This window comes from Harmonia axyridis, chromosome X (assembly GCF_914767665.1).
Source record: "Harmonia axyridis chromosome X, icHarAxyr1.1, whole genome shotgun sequence".
In the NCBI taxonomy this organism is placed as follows: domain Eukaryota; kingdom Metazoa; phylum Arthropoda; class Insecta; order Coleoptera; family Coccinellidae; genus Harmonia; species Harmonia axyridis.
Genome location: NC_059508.1, coordinates 15,734,157 through 15,748,350, shown reverse-complemented (window position 1 = coordinate 15,748,350; position 14,194 = coordinate 15,734,157). Strand labels below are relative to the sequence as shown.

The 14,194-nt window shown below is 33.8% G+C and overlaps 2 protein-coding genes across 2 annotated transcripts; one reads left to right on the top strand and one right to left on the bottom strand.

Moving 5' to 3' along the window:
- Positions 1-4,018: 4,018 nt before the first annotated feature.
- Positions 4,019-10,356, bottom strand: LOC123685809 (AP-2 complex subunit alpha). Its single transcript, XM_045625697.1, has 15 exons — positions 10,275-10,356; positions 10,113-10,203; positions 9,840-9,957; positions 9,460-9,671; positions 9,211-9,404; positions 8,921-9,152; positions 8,759-8,867; positions 8,548-8,701; positions 7,090-7,579; positions 6,806-7,033; positions 6,322-6,752; positions 5,993-6,261; positions 5,795-5,939; positions 4,836-5,043; positions 4,019-4,699 (listed from the first exon to the last, which is right to left on the bottom strand). The coding sequence occupies exons 3-15, from the start codon at positions 9,901-9,903 to the stop codon at positions 4,622-4,624; spliced, it is 2,814 nt and encodes a 937-aa protein (XP_045481653.1). The 5' UTR covers positions 9,904-9,957; positions 10,113-10,203; positions 10,275-10,356; the 3' UTR covers positions 4,019-4,621.
- Positions 10,357-10,560: 204 nt separating this feature from the next.
- On the top strand, positions 10,561-13,402 carry LOC123685810 (Bardet-Biedl syndrome 5 protein homolog). Its single transcript, XM_045625698.1, has 6 exons — positions 10,561-10,773; positions 10,999-11,147; positions 11,202-11,251; positions 11,308-11,435; positions 11,490-11,727; positions 12,606-13,402. Exons 1-6 carry the CDS (start codon positions 10,727-10,729, stop codon positions 13,008-13,010), a joined length of 1,017 nt encoding a protein of 338 aa, XP_045481654.1. The 5' UTR covers positions 10,561-10,726; the 3' UTR covers positions 13,011-13,402.
- The last annotated feature ends 792 nt before the right edge of the window (positions 13,403-14,194 follow it).

Genomic DNA, 14,194 nt, shown 5'->3' with positions numbered 1-14,194 from the left:
AAAAGTACTGACTTGGCATCAGGAGCATTTTTTTTTGGCACGCATCATTCATGCGCCGTTGGAGATCAGAGAGCTGAATATAGGTAGGATAAATGTTATGAATCCATTGTTGTGCGGATGATACATACCTACTTAAATTAGTTTATTGTTTTATAAAACAGGGTTTGAAAGTTAGAACATGGGGTAAATAACCCGTCTGAACACCGCCTGCAATTAAATTTGAATTATCAATTATATTTTTTCTCTTTATGTTTATTCTGCTTAATAAATTCAAGGGAGGAGAGAAAACTCTTCTCGCAGAGGGCATTCGCACACCCCTTTGAGGAGAACATCCTCCCAATCTCAGATATTCAGGTCACCGCATATAACTCATAATATGTTATCTGAAAATCTGTATATAGAATAGAATTCAGATTTTGGGAATATATTAACAACCCTTAGCAAAAAATAGTGGTGTTTATCGCATCCATTTGCACCTCAAGGGGGTGGAGGAGGGTCACCGCAACCTAATTCAACATCAGGATCTAAAAACCTCTTAAAAAACGCAAACAATATGATTAAGGCCTAATACAGAACTGGTGACAATCGAATTATGCCAGTTTTTCGGTAAAATCTAAAATTCAAATCAGAAGAGCCATATATCCGCATCTTACTGAAGTAATTATTCCCTCGGCCCAACAACTATAGAATCCTGTGATGGGAACCTTCTCACCGAAACCGGGTTTGAGCTACTCCTCCTAGATGGCACCACTGAGGCTTGGAAAAATATCCCAGTTTTGAAAATTTTACTACGAGAATTTAAGGCCCGATCTGCTTCAAATTTTGATATCATGAGAAAATCTCGGTGCTCAACATCGATATGCAATCAAGGAATTCATAGGAGAACTGCGAACCGAGATATCCGACATTTTGTGGAATTTTTTGAAATAAAAAAATTGGCCTCGGAGGACCTTCAAAATTTGATGTATTGTATGGTCAAAATGATAAAATTTTAATCTTAAATATAAAATGTCAGGACATGTGAGAATTTAGGCTTGAATATTTCCACGAGTTCATTTAGTTACTAAAATATTCGCTGATTTACGCTGTTATATATCACTCAGTACTTTATAACTTCGGATTCGTCTCTATTATGACATTCCAATTTTTGAGGAAAATCGATAATTCAATACGAAATAACTTCATGTCGGCATATTCCGAAATAATATCGAAATCCACCACAGAAAAAACAGTTTGAAAAGTTAGAGAGATTTCCTAGGTCTAGACCCATGAAATTTTTAAAGCTTCAATTTAGTAGGCAATTCTTGCGTTAGTTCAGCCTTTTTCCGCAAAAGTTGAAAATTTAGCGCTGCGATCGCATGTTCTTGGATGCGACATAAAAAATTCAAAATTTGATGTGTTGTACGGTGAAAATGATAAAATTTCAATCTTAAATATAAAATGACAGGACATGTGAGAATCCAGGCTTGAAAATTTCCTCGAGTTCATTTAGTTACTAAAATATTCGGCGATTTACGATGTTATATATCACTCAGTACTTTAAAACTTTTAGCTTCAAGTAGCGAAGATTTTGAGAAAACACACAACACAAATTAATTCCGGAGACAGTATTTTCCAATCTTGGTAAAAATTGACAAGATTTACGCTGTCAACTTTTATTTATAACATCATTGGATGTTGAGTGCATACATTTATTCATATTCACCACCACCTTCAAAGGGTGGGGACCATCCTTCACGATTGTCAATTCTTTCTTAATAAAACTTAATTTTGGTTTACCCCCGTATATGGATTATAATTATTTTTAGATGAAAACTTTTCGGTCAACCCACATTTCGAATATTTTGTCGGATCCGAGACGAGCGATCGCAGCGCCAAATTTTCAGTTCATTTTGTCCAACTTTTGCGGAAAAAGGCTGAACTAACGCAAAAATCGCCTACTAAATTGAAGCCTTGAAAATTTCATGTGTCTAGACCTAGGAAATTTCTCGAATTTTTTGAACTGGTTTTTTCTTGTGGGGTTTGTTTTTATAGGATTTCCCTCACACAATTTTTCACGATTTTATAGAATTCCATTAATAATATAATAATAACATTCCAATTATCGATTTTCCTAGAAAATCGATAATCCATTACGAAATAACTTCATGTTCCGAAATAATATCGAAATCCACTACAAAAAAAAAACAGTTCAAAAAATTCGAGAAATTTCCTAGGTCTAGACCCATGAAATTTTTAAGGCTTCAATTTAGTAGGCAATTCTTGCGTTAGTTCAGCCTTTTTCCGCAAAAGTGGGACAAAATGAACTGAAAATTTGGCGCTGCGATCGCTTGTTCTTGGATGCGACATAAAAATCGGAATGTGGAATATGTGGGTTGACCGAAAAGTTTTCATCTAAAAATAATTATTCATTCATTACGGGGGTCGACCAAAAGTAATTTTTTAACGTCTGTCTAATAAATTAAATTGATTTCATGGCATTCAGACAATTTTTCAATTCTGAATAAAGTACCTCCTCGAACTGAAATCAATTTCAGTTATTATTTATTTTGATTTAGAAAGAATTATGACGATCATGATAGATGTCCTATGAAGGTGGTGGTAGATAAAGATAATTTCAGGATATTCAGATCCTGGTGCAGAATTATTTTAAAGTTAAGTGGTACCATTTGGGCAGCGAGAACTATAACCATGATTTCCGCTTTCTATAATTATCACGCAGAATTATACTAATATTAACCATATTTGGAAAATGCTGTCTCCGGACTTTAATTAGAGTAACAGGAGTATCTACAAATGTTCGCTACTTGAAGCTAAAAGTTATAAAGTAATGAGTGATATATAACAGCATAAATCAGCGAATATTTTAGTGAATAAATGAACTCGTGGAAATCTTCAAGCCTAGATTCTCATATGTCCTGTCATTTTATATTTGAGATTAAAATTTTATCATTTTGACTATACAATACATCAAATTTTGAATTTTTTATGTCGCATCCAAGCACAAGCGATCGCAGCGCCAAATTTTCAGTTCATTTTGTCAACTTTTGCGGAAAAAGGCTGAACTAACGCAAGAATTGCCAGTAATTTCTGATCGAAATCGAAAAAGAAAGAAAGGAAAGGCTGAAATGTTTCACAATTCATCATACTAGTATCTTAAATGAAAATTGATCTCCAAGTCCTCGAAACCTTCCAAATACATACTCCATAAAAAGTTCTAAATTCGATTGATAAATTTCGTACAAAACATTTTTTGGCCTGAAACTTTGTATGAAGAAGCATTCGACCACGACGAATACAAATCTGAAATCAGTTTGCTTCTGAAAGGTCTCATTTTTTTAGATATTTTCATTAAATGAGTCGAAAATTTGACTGCTAGTTGTCTATCCGCATCTTACTGAACTGATCATTTCGCGGCCCAACACCTACAGAATCCTGTGATGGGAACCTCCTCACAATAAGCGGGTTTGAGCTACTCTTTCTAGATGGCACCATTGAGTCCTGGAAAGAATCAATTTGAAAATTTGACCACGCTGAATATAAATCTATTGTCAGTTGATTTCTAAAAGGTCTCAATTCCTAGATATTTCGAGAAAGGAATTTTGCTTCAAAAATGTTGTCGGATCCACTTCAAAATTTGATATCTTGAGGAATCTTCCATGCTAAATACTAATCTGCTATCAGTTTTTTCCTTACATAATATTAATAGTTTAAATTTATTTTCCCTAGCCTAGTAAGGAACAAAAATTTTTTTATTAGAATGCTAAATTGTTTCATATGTAGGTTAAGGCTAATTGATTATATAAATTATGGATATTTTCATTTATAACTCACTTGAAATATGTACAATTGAATTAGTATGATCTTAGTGGCTTCCTGATTACAAAATTCGATAGGTACTGAATAATGGGTAAAGTTTTTTTTGGATCTGTTCGTTTTTTCAAGTTGGAGGAAACATTCTAGGGAAATTGAATAAAATCCTGGTTTCGTCAACTTTTTTTCTAATGAAAACAAAATGTTTTACTTTGTACTTATAATACATACAATCAGAACATTATAATAGTCACTATAAATAGTACAATTGGTTTAAGCCAAATTAATGAGGTCTGGAATACAAGATCTCTGTATTGTATGTTAGCTTTAATTCATTTCACAAATCAACAATTCCCTAAGATATCATTCAGGTATTCATCTATATAAACTTGAGAATAATATATAAACTCAATAATATAATAAAATAAATTTGATCATAATAAGGATTCAGAGATACAACTCAGCATTGAGCATAAATTCTATAAAGAATAAAAAATACTTGAGATCAGGTCGTAGGAACCTAATATGATCTCATAAAAATATGAGTTAAAAATTTGCATTAGCTAATGTCTTCAAAAATGTTTGGATTAATTTATTGGTAGGTATCTACATCAATACATTTACCTTAAGACATAATAAATATCGATTTCATAGCACTGCCAAAGATATTATAAGTATAGATTTTACTTTGTATCCACTGATATGACGTTCAAAAGGTCGCTTTACTAACAGTAAGATAAGAAATAAAGAGTATTTGATTTTAGTTTGATATATATGTATATATTTATATAAAAGATTTACATTGAATTTAAAACTGGTCAGCAAGTAAATTGCATATTTCAACTGATACACTCTCTTTACTTGAACGAACTGTCAATCTATACATCTGGAAAAAACAGAGTTTATCAGATGTAAAGCAATGAATTTAAAAAAAAAAAATTACATATATACTTTTATAAGCCTACACCCTCCACCTTTAAAGAATTTCAAAAATAATTAATTGAAATGTAGCTGTTACTTACTTGTGCATTCTTGTTGGGTTCCAATCTCAAAAGACATCCTACTTGTTGTGAGCGCATGTGGATAATGCCAGCACAAACAAAGTTATCTGGATTCGGATCTATATCTTCGAGCAGCTGCATACCAAATCCACCTATTTTGGGCTTAGCTGCTTGAAGGTCCATTGGTCCTGTAGCCCTGAATATTTTTTGTGAGCGTTGTTGATTTGTGCTGAAAAAGATAAGAGGGGGATTACAAGTTGAAATTTTTACCTAATATAACAGGCCAACTGAAAAGTCCCCGGTCCACCATAGCAAAAGATTTTTTTGGCAAAATTCGATTTTATCATTAAACATAGTTGCCTTCGAGGGCTATACAGCGATCTACCCACTTTTTGATACCATTTTTGTCTTTCTCTTCAAAGTAGGCCTCAGTTTCGGCGATTACTTCTTCATTGGCGTTAAATTTCTTTCCAGCGAGCATTCTTTTGAGGTCTGAGAACAGGACAAAGTCGCTGGGGGCCAGATCTGGCGAATACTGTGTATGCAGAAGCAATTCGAAGCCCAATTCATGCAATTTTGCCATTGTTTCATTGATTTGTGACACGGCGCATTGTCTTTAAGGAACAGCACCTTTTTTCTTCAAATAGGGCCGTTTTTTAACGATTTCGTCCCTTAAACGATCCAATAACACTATATAATAATCGCAGTTGGTGGTCTCGCCCTTTTGGAGGTTTATCATGTGCAGTTCACTCAGCTGACTTCAAAAAGTAATATTTTATCAGCACACGAAATTTTTTTTTTCCATCCTTTTTCAAATAACAAAAGTATCTACACTCAACGCAATATCTCACAAACTAATGGTCGGACTGCTGTCAAATTTTGACACGTATCGTTTGAAGGTTGGTACTAACTAAAAATCATATGGATTTAATACTAGCATCAGACCGGGGACTTTTCAATTGGCCTAATAGTTGTTTTACCTTCCTAGATTCTTCCATCTAGCAAAGAATGATTCAGCATTCATATCAGTCGGTTCGAAAAATTTATTTAAAGTAAGAGGCAATTTAAAAGTTATTTTCTGAGGAATATTGTTGTAGAGGAAACTCAAACCGATAGATGGGGTATCTGAAACAATAAAAAGTTATACTCACTACAGGGCTAAGTTATTTATCACAAACCTGTATAATCATCTATACATTCAGCATTGATAATTTGTTGTCTTTGTGCTCCAGCCTCTAAAACAGGCTCTACAGGCTTCATTTGGATTACCAATTTGCTACTTTGTTCTTCTGACCATAAAAGGTTGGGAACAAAACTTTGTAATGGAACGTTAGTTTTGTTACCATAAAAAAGACCCAAGCGTCCCAAATTCTGCCTGAATTCGCTCTTAACGCCAATTTGAATCAGATCATTCTCGAAAAGGACTCCATTGTTCTTACAAACAAACCTAAAAACAATTAATGTATTTGCATCAACTTTGTAATAAAATTTTCATGAGCTGACTTACTTTTTGAAATTACTAGAATTAGGTTGTACATTATTATTTAACGAAGAATTCGATTTACTTCCATAAACCTCGCCCAAGACATCGAGTAAACCACCTGTATTTGAAGCAGTACTTGGTTGGGTTGGTGTAGATAATCCAAGAAGATCAGCAGAAGCAGTCGAACTGCTTGTATTGTGATTATCATTGGTAGTATAATTATTGATTACGACTGGAGTTTTCGTTTCTTTTATTTCATTTTCAGGTAATCTACCGGGTTTTTTCTTTTTCAAAACAGCCAATATTGAACTTTCCCTTTCGGGAAAAGCTGGCATTTCTTCTAAAACTGTTGCCAAAACATCAGAACTTGCAATGATGCTCAACTGAAGGTATTCCGATGCTCTTTGCTGCAATTCTGCATCTGCTGAACGTAAATTACTGTGTTGTTTGAAAACCTACAATTAATGTGTGAATCCAAGTGTTTAGTTAAGATTAGTTGTTACCTTACCTCTTGCACCTGACTTCTTATTTCTGGGAAGAGATTGATGAATTTTACATAAGTAGAAAGTAGAAGAGCACGAGTCATAGGTGAGCAAAGATGATATTTGGAATGTAAAAGTTGGAACTGTACAGTTGGAGAAGATCTCTGATCCCCAGCAATCAAATTACCAAATTCTCCAAGGATATATCCACCAACTTTAACCATATTTTCGTGGCAAGCTGGAGCCTGTAAGGCCTAACAACCAAAAAAGTATTTAATAGCAGAAAAATTCATGTGTAAATTATTCTTACTTCAAATACAGTTTTTGCTGCATAACCTTGTACTTCATCTCTATTAATCACGATCTGTATGACTCTATACCATACTTCCTCCGAAACATAGTCTCCAGCTATTCTTATCAGGTTCAATATAACATCTACATACCAAGTGTAGTCAGTAGCATACTTCTCTGCAAGGATTGCAACCTTCAAAACCATTTCTTCACGAATTGAATAATCTGCAGTTTCCAAATAATTCAACATTTCTTGGACAATCTCCTCGGCATTACTCTTATCACACATCGCATACAGTAAATCCACAGCTCTTTGACGGACAGAAACATCTTTTTCCATTTTCATAGACAGAATCACCACCTCCTGGTGCTTTTTAACAGCTTCATGAGAGAATTCAGAAGTAGCCAAGTGGCACATGGACTCTAACGCCAGATACCTTAGATTTGTTTCCCGATTACTCAGAAATTGGCCCAACTGATTGCAAGCCCGAACTAATAAGTTAGCCTCGCTAAAACAAAAAAATTTAATTGTAACTATTCCACTAAAATAAATACTGGTTATGAACATTTGATATAAGTTTTTTTTATCCAAGAAAAATACTAAGGAGAGTAGTAGAAAGACAATTTGTAGCAAGGGCGTAGAAATAGGCGGGGTACTGGGTGTAATTACCACCCCTTTGTTTATGAGATACAGGTGTTATCAAGTTTTTCTCTCATAGCACCTAGCAGATATTTAACTTGAATTGGCATAGTAATTCCAATTTAAAGTTTTCATCATGTGATATCCTAATTTTGAATGCTAATCTACAGGGTGAATTTTTTCTGGAAGGGTGCCCACTTCTTTCCTCCAGAATTATTTTTTTGTGAACGACTGGTAGTTCAGAAAAATTTAGAAAGGAACTCTGGTTCAGTACTACACTTTTTGATTTGATGTAGTTTTGTCGTATCTGCAATCGATTTCGAGAAAAAAAATTCAAACAGTGCTCTTTAGTAATTCTAAGGAAAATCCAAATTATTATGAAGATCCAGTTAGGTAGCTGTGATAAATAAATCAATTATTTCGATAAACTGGTTAAGCATCACAAAAAAAAGTAGGACTACAAGAAACACACTGCATCTCAAAAACAAAGTGTTTGCGGGCTCATGTTTATGGGGCATTTTATTTTTAAAATTATCCAAGGAATCACTCATTTTCCTTCCTAACTCCAATTCAGGAGCACCCAGTATAAGATAAGAACAATCGAATTGTTAATAAAAAAAAATATTTCGAGTAATTTGGTTCAAACTTCATTATCAAACCTCTATTTCTCACATTATAGATATGAGTAAACAATGTCGTCAAAAGTTTTTTTTCGATTACCCCCCCCAAGAAAAAAAGATCTACGCCCTTGATTTGTAGATAACCCAGAATAATTGAAAAATTTTCTTTCAAATTCCAAACATAATGCTTGATTTCATAATACATTTTTGGGCTCACCTATCATTATGTATGATCAAACTGATAGCTTCAAATAGAACTGCATTCTTAGCATTTGAATGTTGCACCTTTTTGGATTTTGGAGGTTCTTGAGCTTTGTTCAGAATGGTCTCCAAGCATTCATTGAGCCTACCTCTGACTCCCGGATCTTCGGCTGAAAATATGATAAGTAGTTATAAAAAAAGAAAAAACAAATCAATTACAGTTGTACCTGGTGGAGTATAATTTTGCAATAAACGTAATAATTTAACTGAAAGCCAAGGTGCAGGTACAAAATAGTAAGTGTAGTCCTGAAGATCAGTGTAACTTGCTGTCACAATCTGAAAAAATAAGAGGTTATCTTTTGAAAACAGCATTCAAACAAGTTTATTACCCGGCTCAACCTTGATACTGCCAAAGATACACATCCCTTATATTCTTCAGGATTCTTTTTTACCAAAGCATCAATCAAACTTGTTGCAGCAGTTACAACACCCATATGCTGGTCATTCAGAAGGTGAATAATACGGGAAGTCCATTCTCCACCAGGTATAATTTCTTGTGACGTTCTGAAGAGTCTCAACAAACATAGAGCCGCACTTTGTTTTACCACATCCATTGTGTCACTGTAAAAAATCAATTAAAAGAAATAACTATCTGTCGGCTGTCTATTGCATAAATTACCCAGATACCAAGAGTTTGGGAATGTCGTTACCAAAAGCTTCAGCCATTTCACGACTGCCAATATTTGCTATACACTGAAGAGCTAAATTAACATGGATAGGATTCCTTGATGATAGATCATTTTTAATACTTTGAATAATCAGCTTTATGAGTTCACTATTGGTGTTAACCAATACAGATATGAAGAGATAACCCTAAAATGAAGAGTCAATAACAAATTTCTGCAGTACACATATATTCGTTTCTTACTATTTGCTTCTCAGAATACTTATTTGAAGAGAGCAGATTAACAGCTTCCATATGACCGAAATCAATGTCATGTCCCAGTAAAAATATGAAGAGTAATTTACATACATATTTTTTCTTCTGATAACCATCTAGGGTTTTATCTCCTTTAAATTTACTTCGAATATTGGCCAATTCTTTATTTATTCTTTTTATTTCTGCTTCTTTACTTTTACCTGAAAATTAAAAATAATCAATACCGTAATATACCCAAGTGAAATGCTAAATCTCAATCTTCAAGAATTTATAGAAAGAAAGATTTTTTACAAAACAGGAGTCTCCGGATTTCCACTACTCAAAGTTTAAAAAGCAGACACTAAAGTAAAGTGATGAATAGCACTCACAATTTCTTATATCTGAAATGAATACGGCCAAGCCTCTCATTCCATCTCCACGTACTGCAGGCATTTTTATTAATGCCTGTTTGGTTGCTTCGGAGTCTGATGGGTGAAATGTAACAACCTGGAAGAAGATGAATAAGTGAAGCAACCATATAGACAATTTGAATAGATTCAATTCGTAGAAGCATTATCGAAATTGTATATAATCAAAGACTATGAGTACGTAATCGAATATAATATTATAGTAAATTAAACCCTCCCCCTAAAATTACTCACCTACTTCCTAATCTTAAATAAAAAGGAGTATTCTTTTGAATCAGTGCAGTCTAACAGGTCGTTAATTGCTATCCCGTGTTCTTCAGTGGGCCTACAAAGGTAAATATAATAGTTTTTTTTAAAAACAACAATTTCTTCAACGTATAAACACTTTCAACTTACTTTACTCCTGTCACTTTGCTTCGACAAGAACATCATAATCACCGGTGACAGTGACAGTACGAGTATAGTCAATTGACATTGTCAATTATCAAGGACGTGGCAGTGTTCAAATTAAGGATTAATTAATATAAAAAAATTTTTGAATATTTCAATTAGAATTATATTATATCATTTTCGCAAGATGAATAATAATAAACATATTAATTTGAGACTACTTTTCAGAATGAACTAGATTATATTAGAATAAAAACAAAAAGAAATTCAAAAACCGATTCAAATAAAATATCGGTGAAATAAATGCATTATCAAAAATAAATAACGATTTTCCACAAATCGGAATTGTAGATTACTATATTCGGTTGCTTAGCAACCAAACGAATGAATACAATTTTTCTTCAATTAATTTTCAAGTAATATCAACCCATTGAAATTGTCCTAAAGTGAAAAAAAAAATGGGAATTTGGGAAGACAAAGAAGTTAAATTTGATATTCCTTTCACGTAAGTAAAAAATAAACGTAATGATGAATGACACAAAATTATTCCTTTTATCTAATTATCCAGAAGGGTGCTCATAAAAACAATATGGATATATTTAATAATATTATTTCTCCCAGCGCAGAAAATTTCAAAAAATCTAATAAGAAATATTACCCTCGGGTTCAAACCAAGGATTATTTATTACAATTTTTCTTGTTTATTACTGTGTTTTTTTTTGTTCTCCAGAGAAATGAGATTGAGGCCTGGGGAAAAAATAATAGATCGACTAGACAATATTGAAGATACGAAAGGTAACGCAGGAGATAGAGGAAGATTGGTAGTAACCAATATAAGAATGCTTTGGCATTCTATAACTAGCCCAAGAATCAATCTAAGTAGATTATTGATTTATAGAAATGCAATATAAACTGATTAATCTCCTATTTCAGCAATTGGATTAAACTGTATCATGGCTATAAATACTAAAGAAGTTAATTCTGTAAGCACACAGTGTAACGAATATTTAGAAAATGAGAAAAATCAATTTTTTTTCAGAGACTAACTGGTACTGCGCAAGCTTTGCATATATTAACATTGTCAAATAAAACTAGGTTTGAATTTATTTTCACAAACTTGGTACCAGGCAGTACAAGGCACTTGACCACAATTTCAGGGGTACATAAGTATGTTCACGGTCCTTAAAAACGATAAAAATGTTTGTTATGAAATGTTTGCAGGGCTTATTTATCTTCAAGATTATACAGGGAACTCAAACTGAGGGGTGCAATTATACAGCACAAACATCTGAAAATGCTACCGTTGGAACAAGTATATTCTACTATGGATGGTGTTTGGAACTTGTCCAGTGATCAAGGAAGTCTAGGAACCTTCATAGTAACCAATATAAGATGTGCATGGTTCGCATCAACCAATGAAGGGTTCAACATATCTTTGCCATATATTCAAATCAACACAGTGAGTGTTCATGTCTTAAATTAAGGACGGCCAATCAAAAATGAGCGTAACAGGACAATTGAAAAGTCCCCGGTCTACCTTTTTTCTTCTTCAAATGGGGCCTTGTTTTTAACGATCTCATCCTTTAAACGATCCAATTACGCTATATAATAATCGCTGTTGATGGTCTGGCCGTTTTGGAGGTAATTAATGAATATTATACCTTGCGCATCCCAGAATACTGATGCCATAACCTTGCCAGCCGACTGTTGTGTTTTTTTCCTCGATTTGGATTCGGTTCATCGTGTGCAGTCCACTCAGCTGACTGTCGATTGGACTCCTGAGTGAAATGATGGAGCCATGTTTCATCCATTATCACATATCGACGAAAAAATTCAGGTTTATTGCACCTAAACAGCTTCAAACACTGCTCAGAATCATTAACACGTTGTTGCCTTTGATCGATTGTGAGCCCGCGCGGCACATATTTTGCTCACAGCTTTGTGACCTTTTTTGATATTTTCATCGGTGACAGCCTTATTTGGGCGTCCACTGCGTTCGCCGTCTTCGGTGATCATTTCACCACGTTTAAACTTAGCATACAAATCAATGATGGTTGATTTTCCTGGTGCAGACCCCGGAAACTCTTCATCAAGCCAAGATTTTGCTTCAACTGTATTTTTCCCTCAAAAAGCAATATTTCATCAGCACACAAAATTCTTTTTTCCATCTTTTTTCAAATAGCAAAAGTAGCTACACTCACAATGCAATATCTCACAAACTAATGGCCGGACTGCTGTCATTTAATACTAGCACAGCCATCTGTGCATCAGACCGGAGTTTTTTCAATTGGCTTAATATCTGAGAATTTCTGAAATTTTTCAATTTTTGATTTTCAGATCGTCATTCGGGACTCGAAATTTGGACAGGCACTAGTAATAACCACTTCCGATGAAAGTGGTGGCTTTGTTCTCGGTTTCCGGTTGGATACGGAAGAAAACATGAATAAACTATATAAAGAACTCTATGCTGTCTATTCAACCAGCATCAACCACCCTATATATGGCGTTGAATACCAAATTTCTGCAATGTCAAGTGAACAACAAAATTCTGATATTTTAGATGTTGATGCCATCGACGATCCTAAAGGTGAAATAACGAATACTTTAGCCGCCTATTTGGCCGAAGGAGGTCACAAAACTGACAAACCTGTCTATTGTCCTGAGTTGGGATTGGCCGTTGAACAAATCAAAAACGGCTTCACGATTCAGAAACTGTGGGAAGTCATACCAGCAACAAATTGAAGCAAACATAAAAAAAGTTCATAACAACAAAAGTATTGCACTCCATTATTGTCTTGCTACTTCCAATCCTTATGACTATGAGGTTGAGGTTTGAGCCTTGAGTCGGGAAAGAATTTTTTTTGGTTCCTGAGCGGTCTAAGGAGAGGACTGGAGAAAAAAAAATTCAAGAATATTTGTGTATATAAAAATAATAAATAAACCAATTAATAATTTTTTCTTCTTTACTTGTGAGGGTTTAATAAGAAGATGATTTATTGATTGTATATGTATATTTTTCTTATTGTCTAAACACCATCAAAATTAATTATTAAACTTAACCAATAAATTCGACTGTATGTGTTTTTATGATATACAGGATGATTTACCGGGGTGGCCTATTAGACGTTTATGGAAAACTAATCATAATTTTGAGATGAAAATTTGCATACTAAAGTTTGAGACAATGGTCTTTCTCCTTAAAATATTTTAAAATCTCTACAACAGACTACTACTTCCTTATTTCGAATGGCACACCCAGTATATTATTACATCATTAGATAGCTTTTTTGATGACAATTTCGGCAATATACCATACCTTGGGTAAGAACTCAACGTACTACGTATTTTCAAAATCGAAAAAGAAAAAAATTAGAAAATATGTGAGTCCTCATCAACACCTTTTTTTCATGAGAATCCCATCAACTCATGAACCTTCGAGTTTTTACCCAAGGTATGGCATATTGCCGAAATTGTCGACAAAAAAGCTATCTAATGATACAATAATATACTGGGTGTGCCTTTTGAAATAAGGAAGTAGTAGTCTGTTTCCGGTATAACCAGAAATTGTAGAGATCAGAAAATATTTTAGGGAGAAAGCTCATTGTCTAAATCCCCAATATGCAAATTTTTAATTCAAAATTATAATTAGTTTTCCATAAACGTCTATTATGCCACCCCGGTGAATCACCCTGTATCTACTCATCTATAATCCAAATTCAATTTCAATCCAATATATTCCAAGCCACTGCCAAAATTATGTATAATGTTGCCAAAAATTTCTAAAAGAATACACAAAAGATTGATATACAGTGTGGTCCAACGAAAATTTAACACCTTGATTTTCCGGCTTTACAATGAAAATGTGGAAAATCGCTCGGATTTCAATTCAAAATTAGTTATCGCAACACCCCTCATCCCTATTCAAA

Excerpts from the sequence above, each read along its gene's own strand:
- LOC123685809 (XM_045625697.1), bottom strand. The coding sequence starts at position 9,903 with ATGCCTGCAGTACGTGGAGATGGAATGAGAGGCTTGGCCGTATTCATT. Across the intron at positions 9,405-9,459 it reads AGTATTCTGAGAAGCAAATA|GGTTATCTCTTCATATCTGT; the intron begins GTAAGAAACGAA and ends TCTTCATTTTAG. Across the intron at positions 7,034-7,089 it reads CAGCAAAAACTGTATTTGAA|GCCTTACAGGCTCCAGCTTG; the intron begins GTAAGAATAATT and ends TTTGGTTGTTAG.
- LOC123685810 (XM_045625698.1), top strand. The coding sequence starts at position 10,727 with ATGGGAATTTGGGAAGACAAAGAAGTTAAATTTGATATTCCTTTCAC. Across the intron at positions 11,252-11,307 it reads ATACTAAAGAAGTTAATTCT|AGACTAACTGGTACTGCGCA; the intron begins GTAAGCACACAG and ends ATTTTTTTTCAG. Across the intron at positions 11,728-12,605 it reads CATATATTCAAATCAACACA|ATCGTCATTCGGGACTCGAA; the intron begins GTGAGTGTTCAT and ends TTTGATTTTCAG.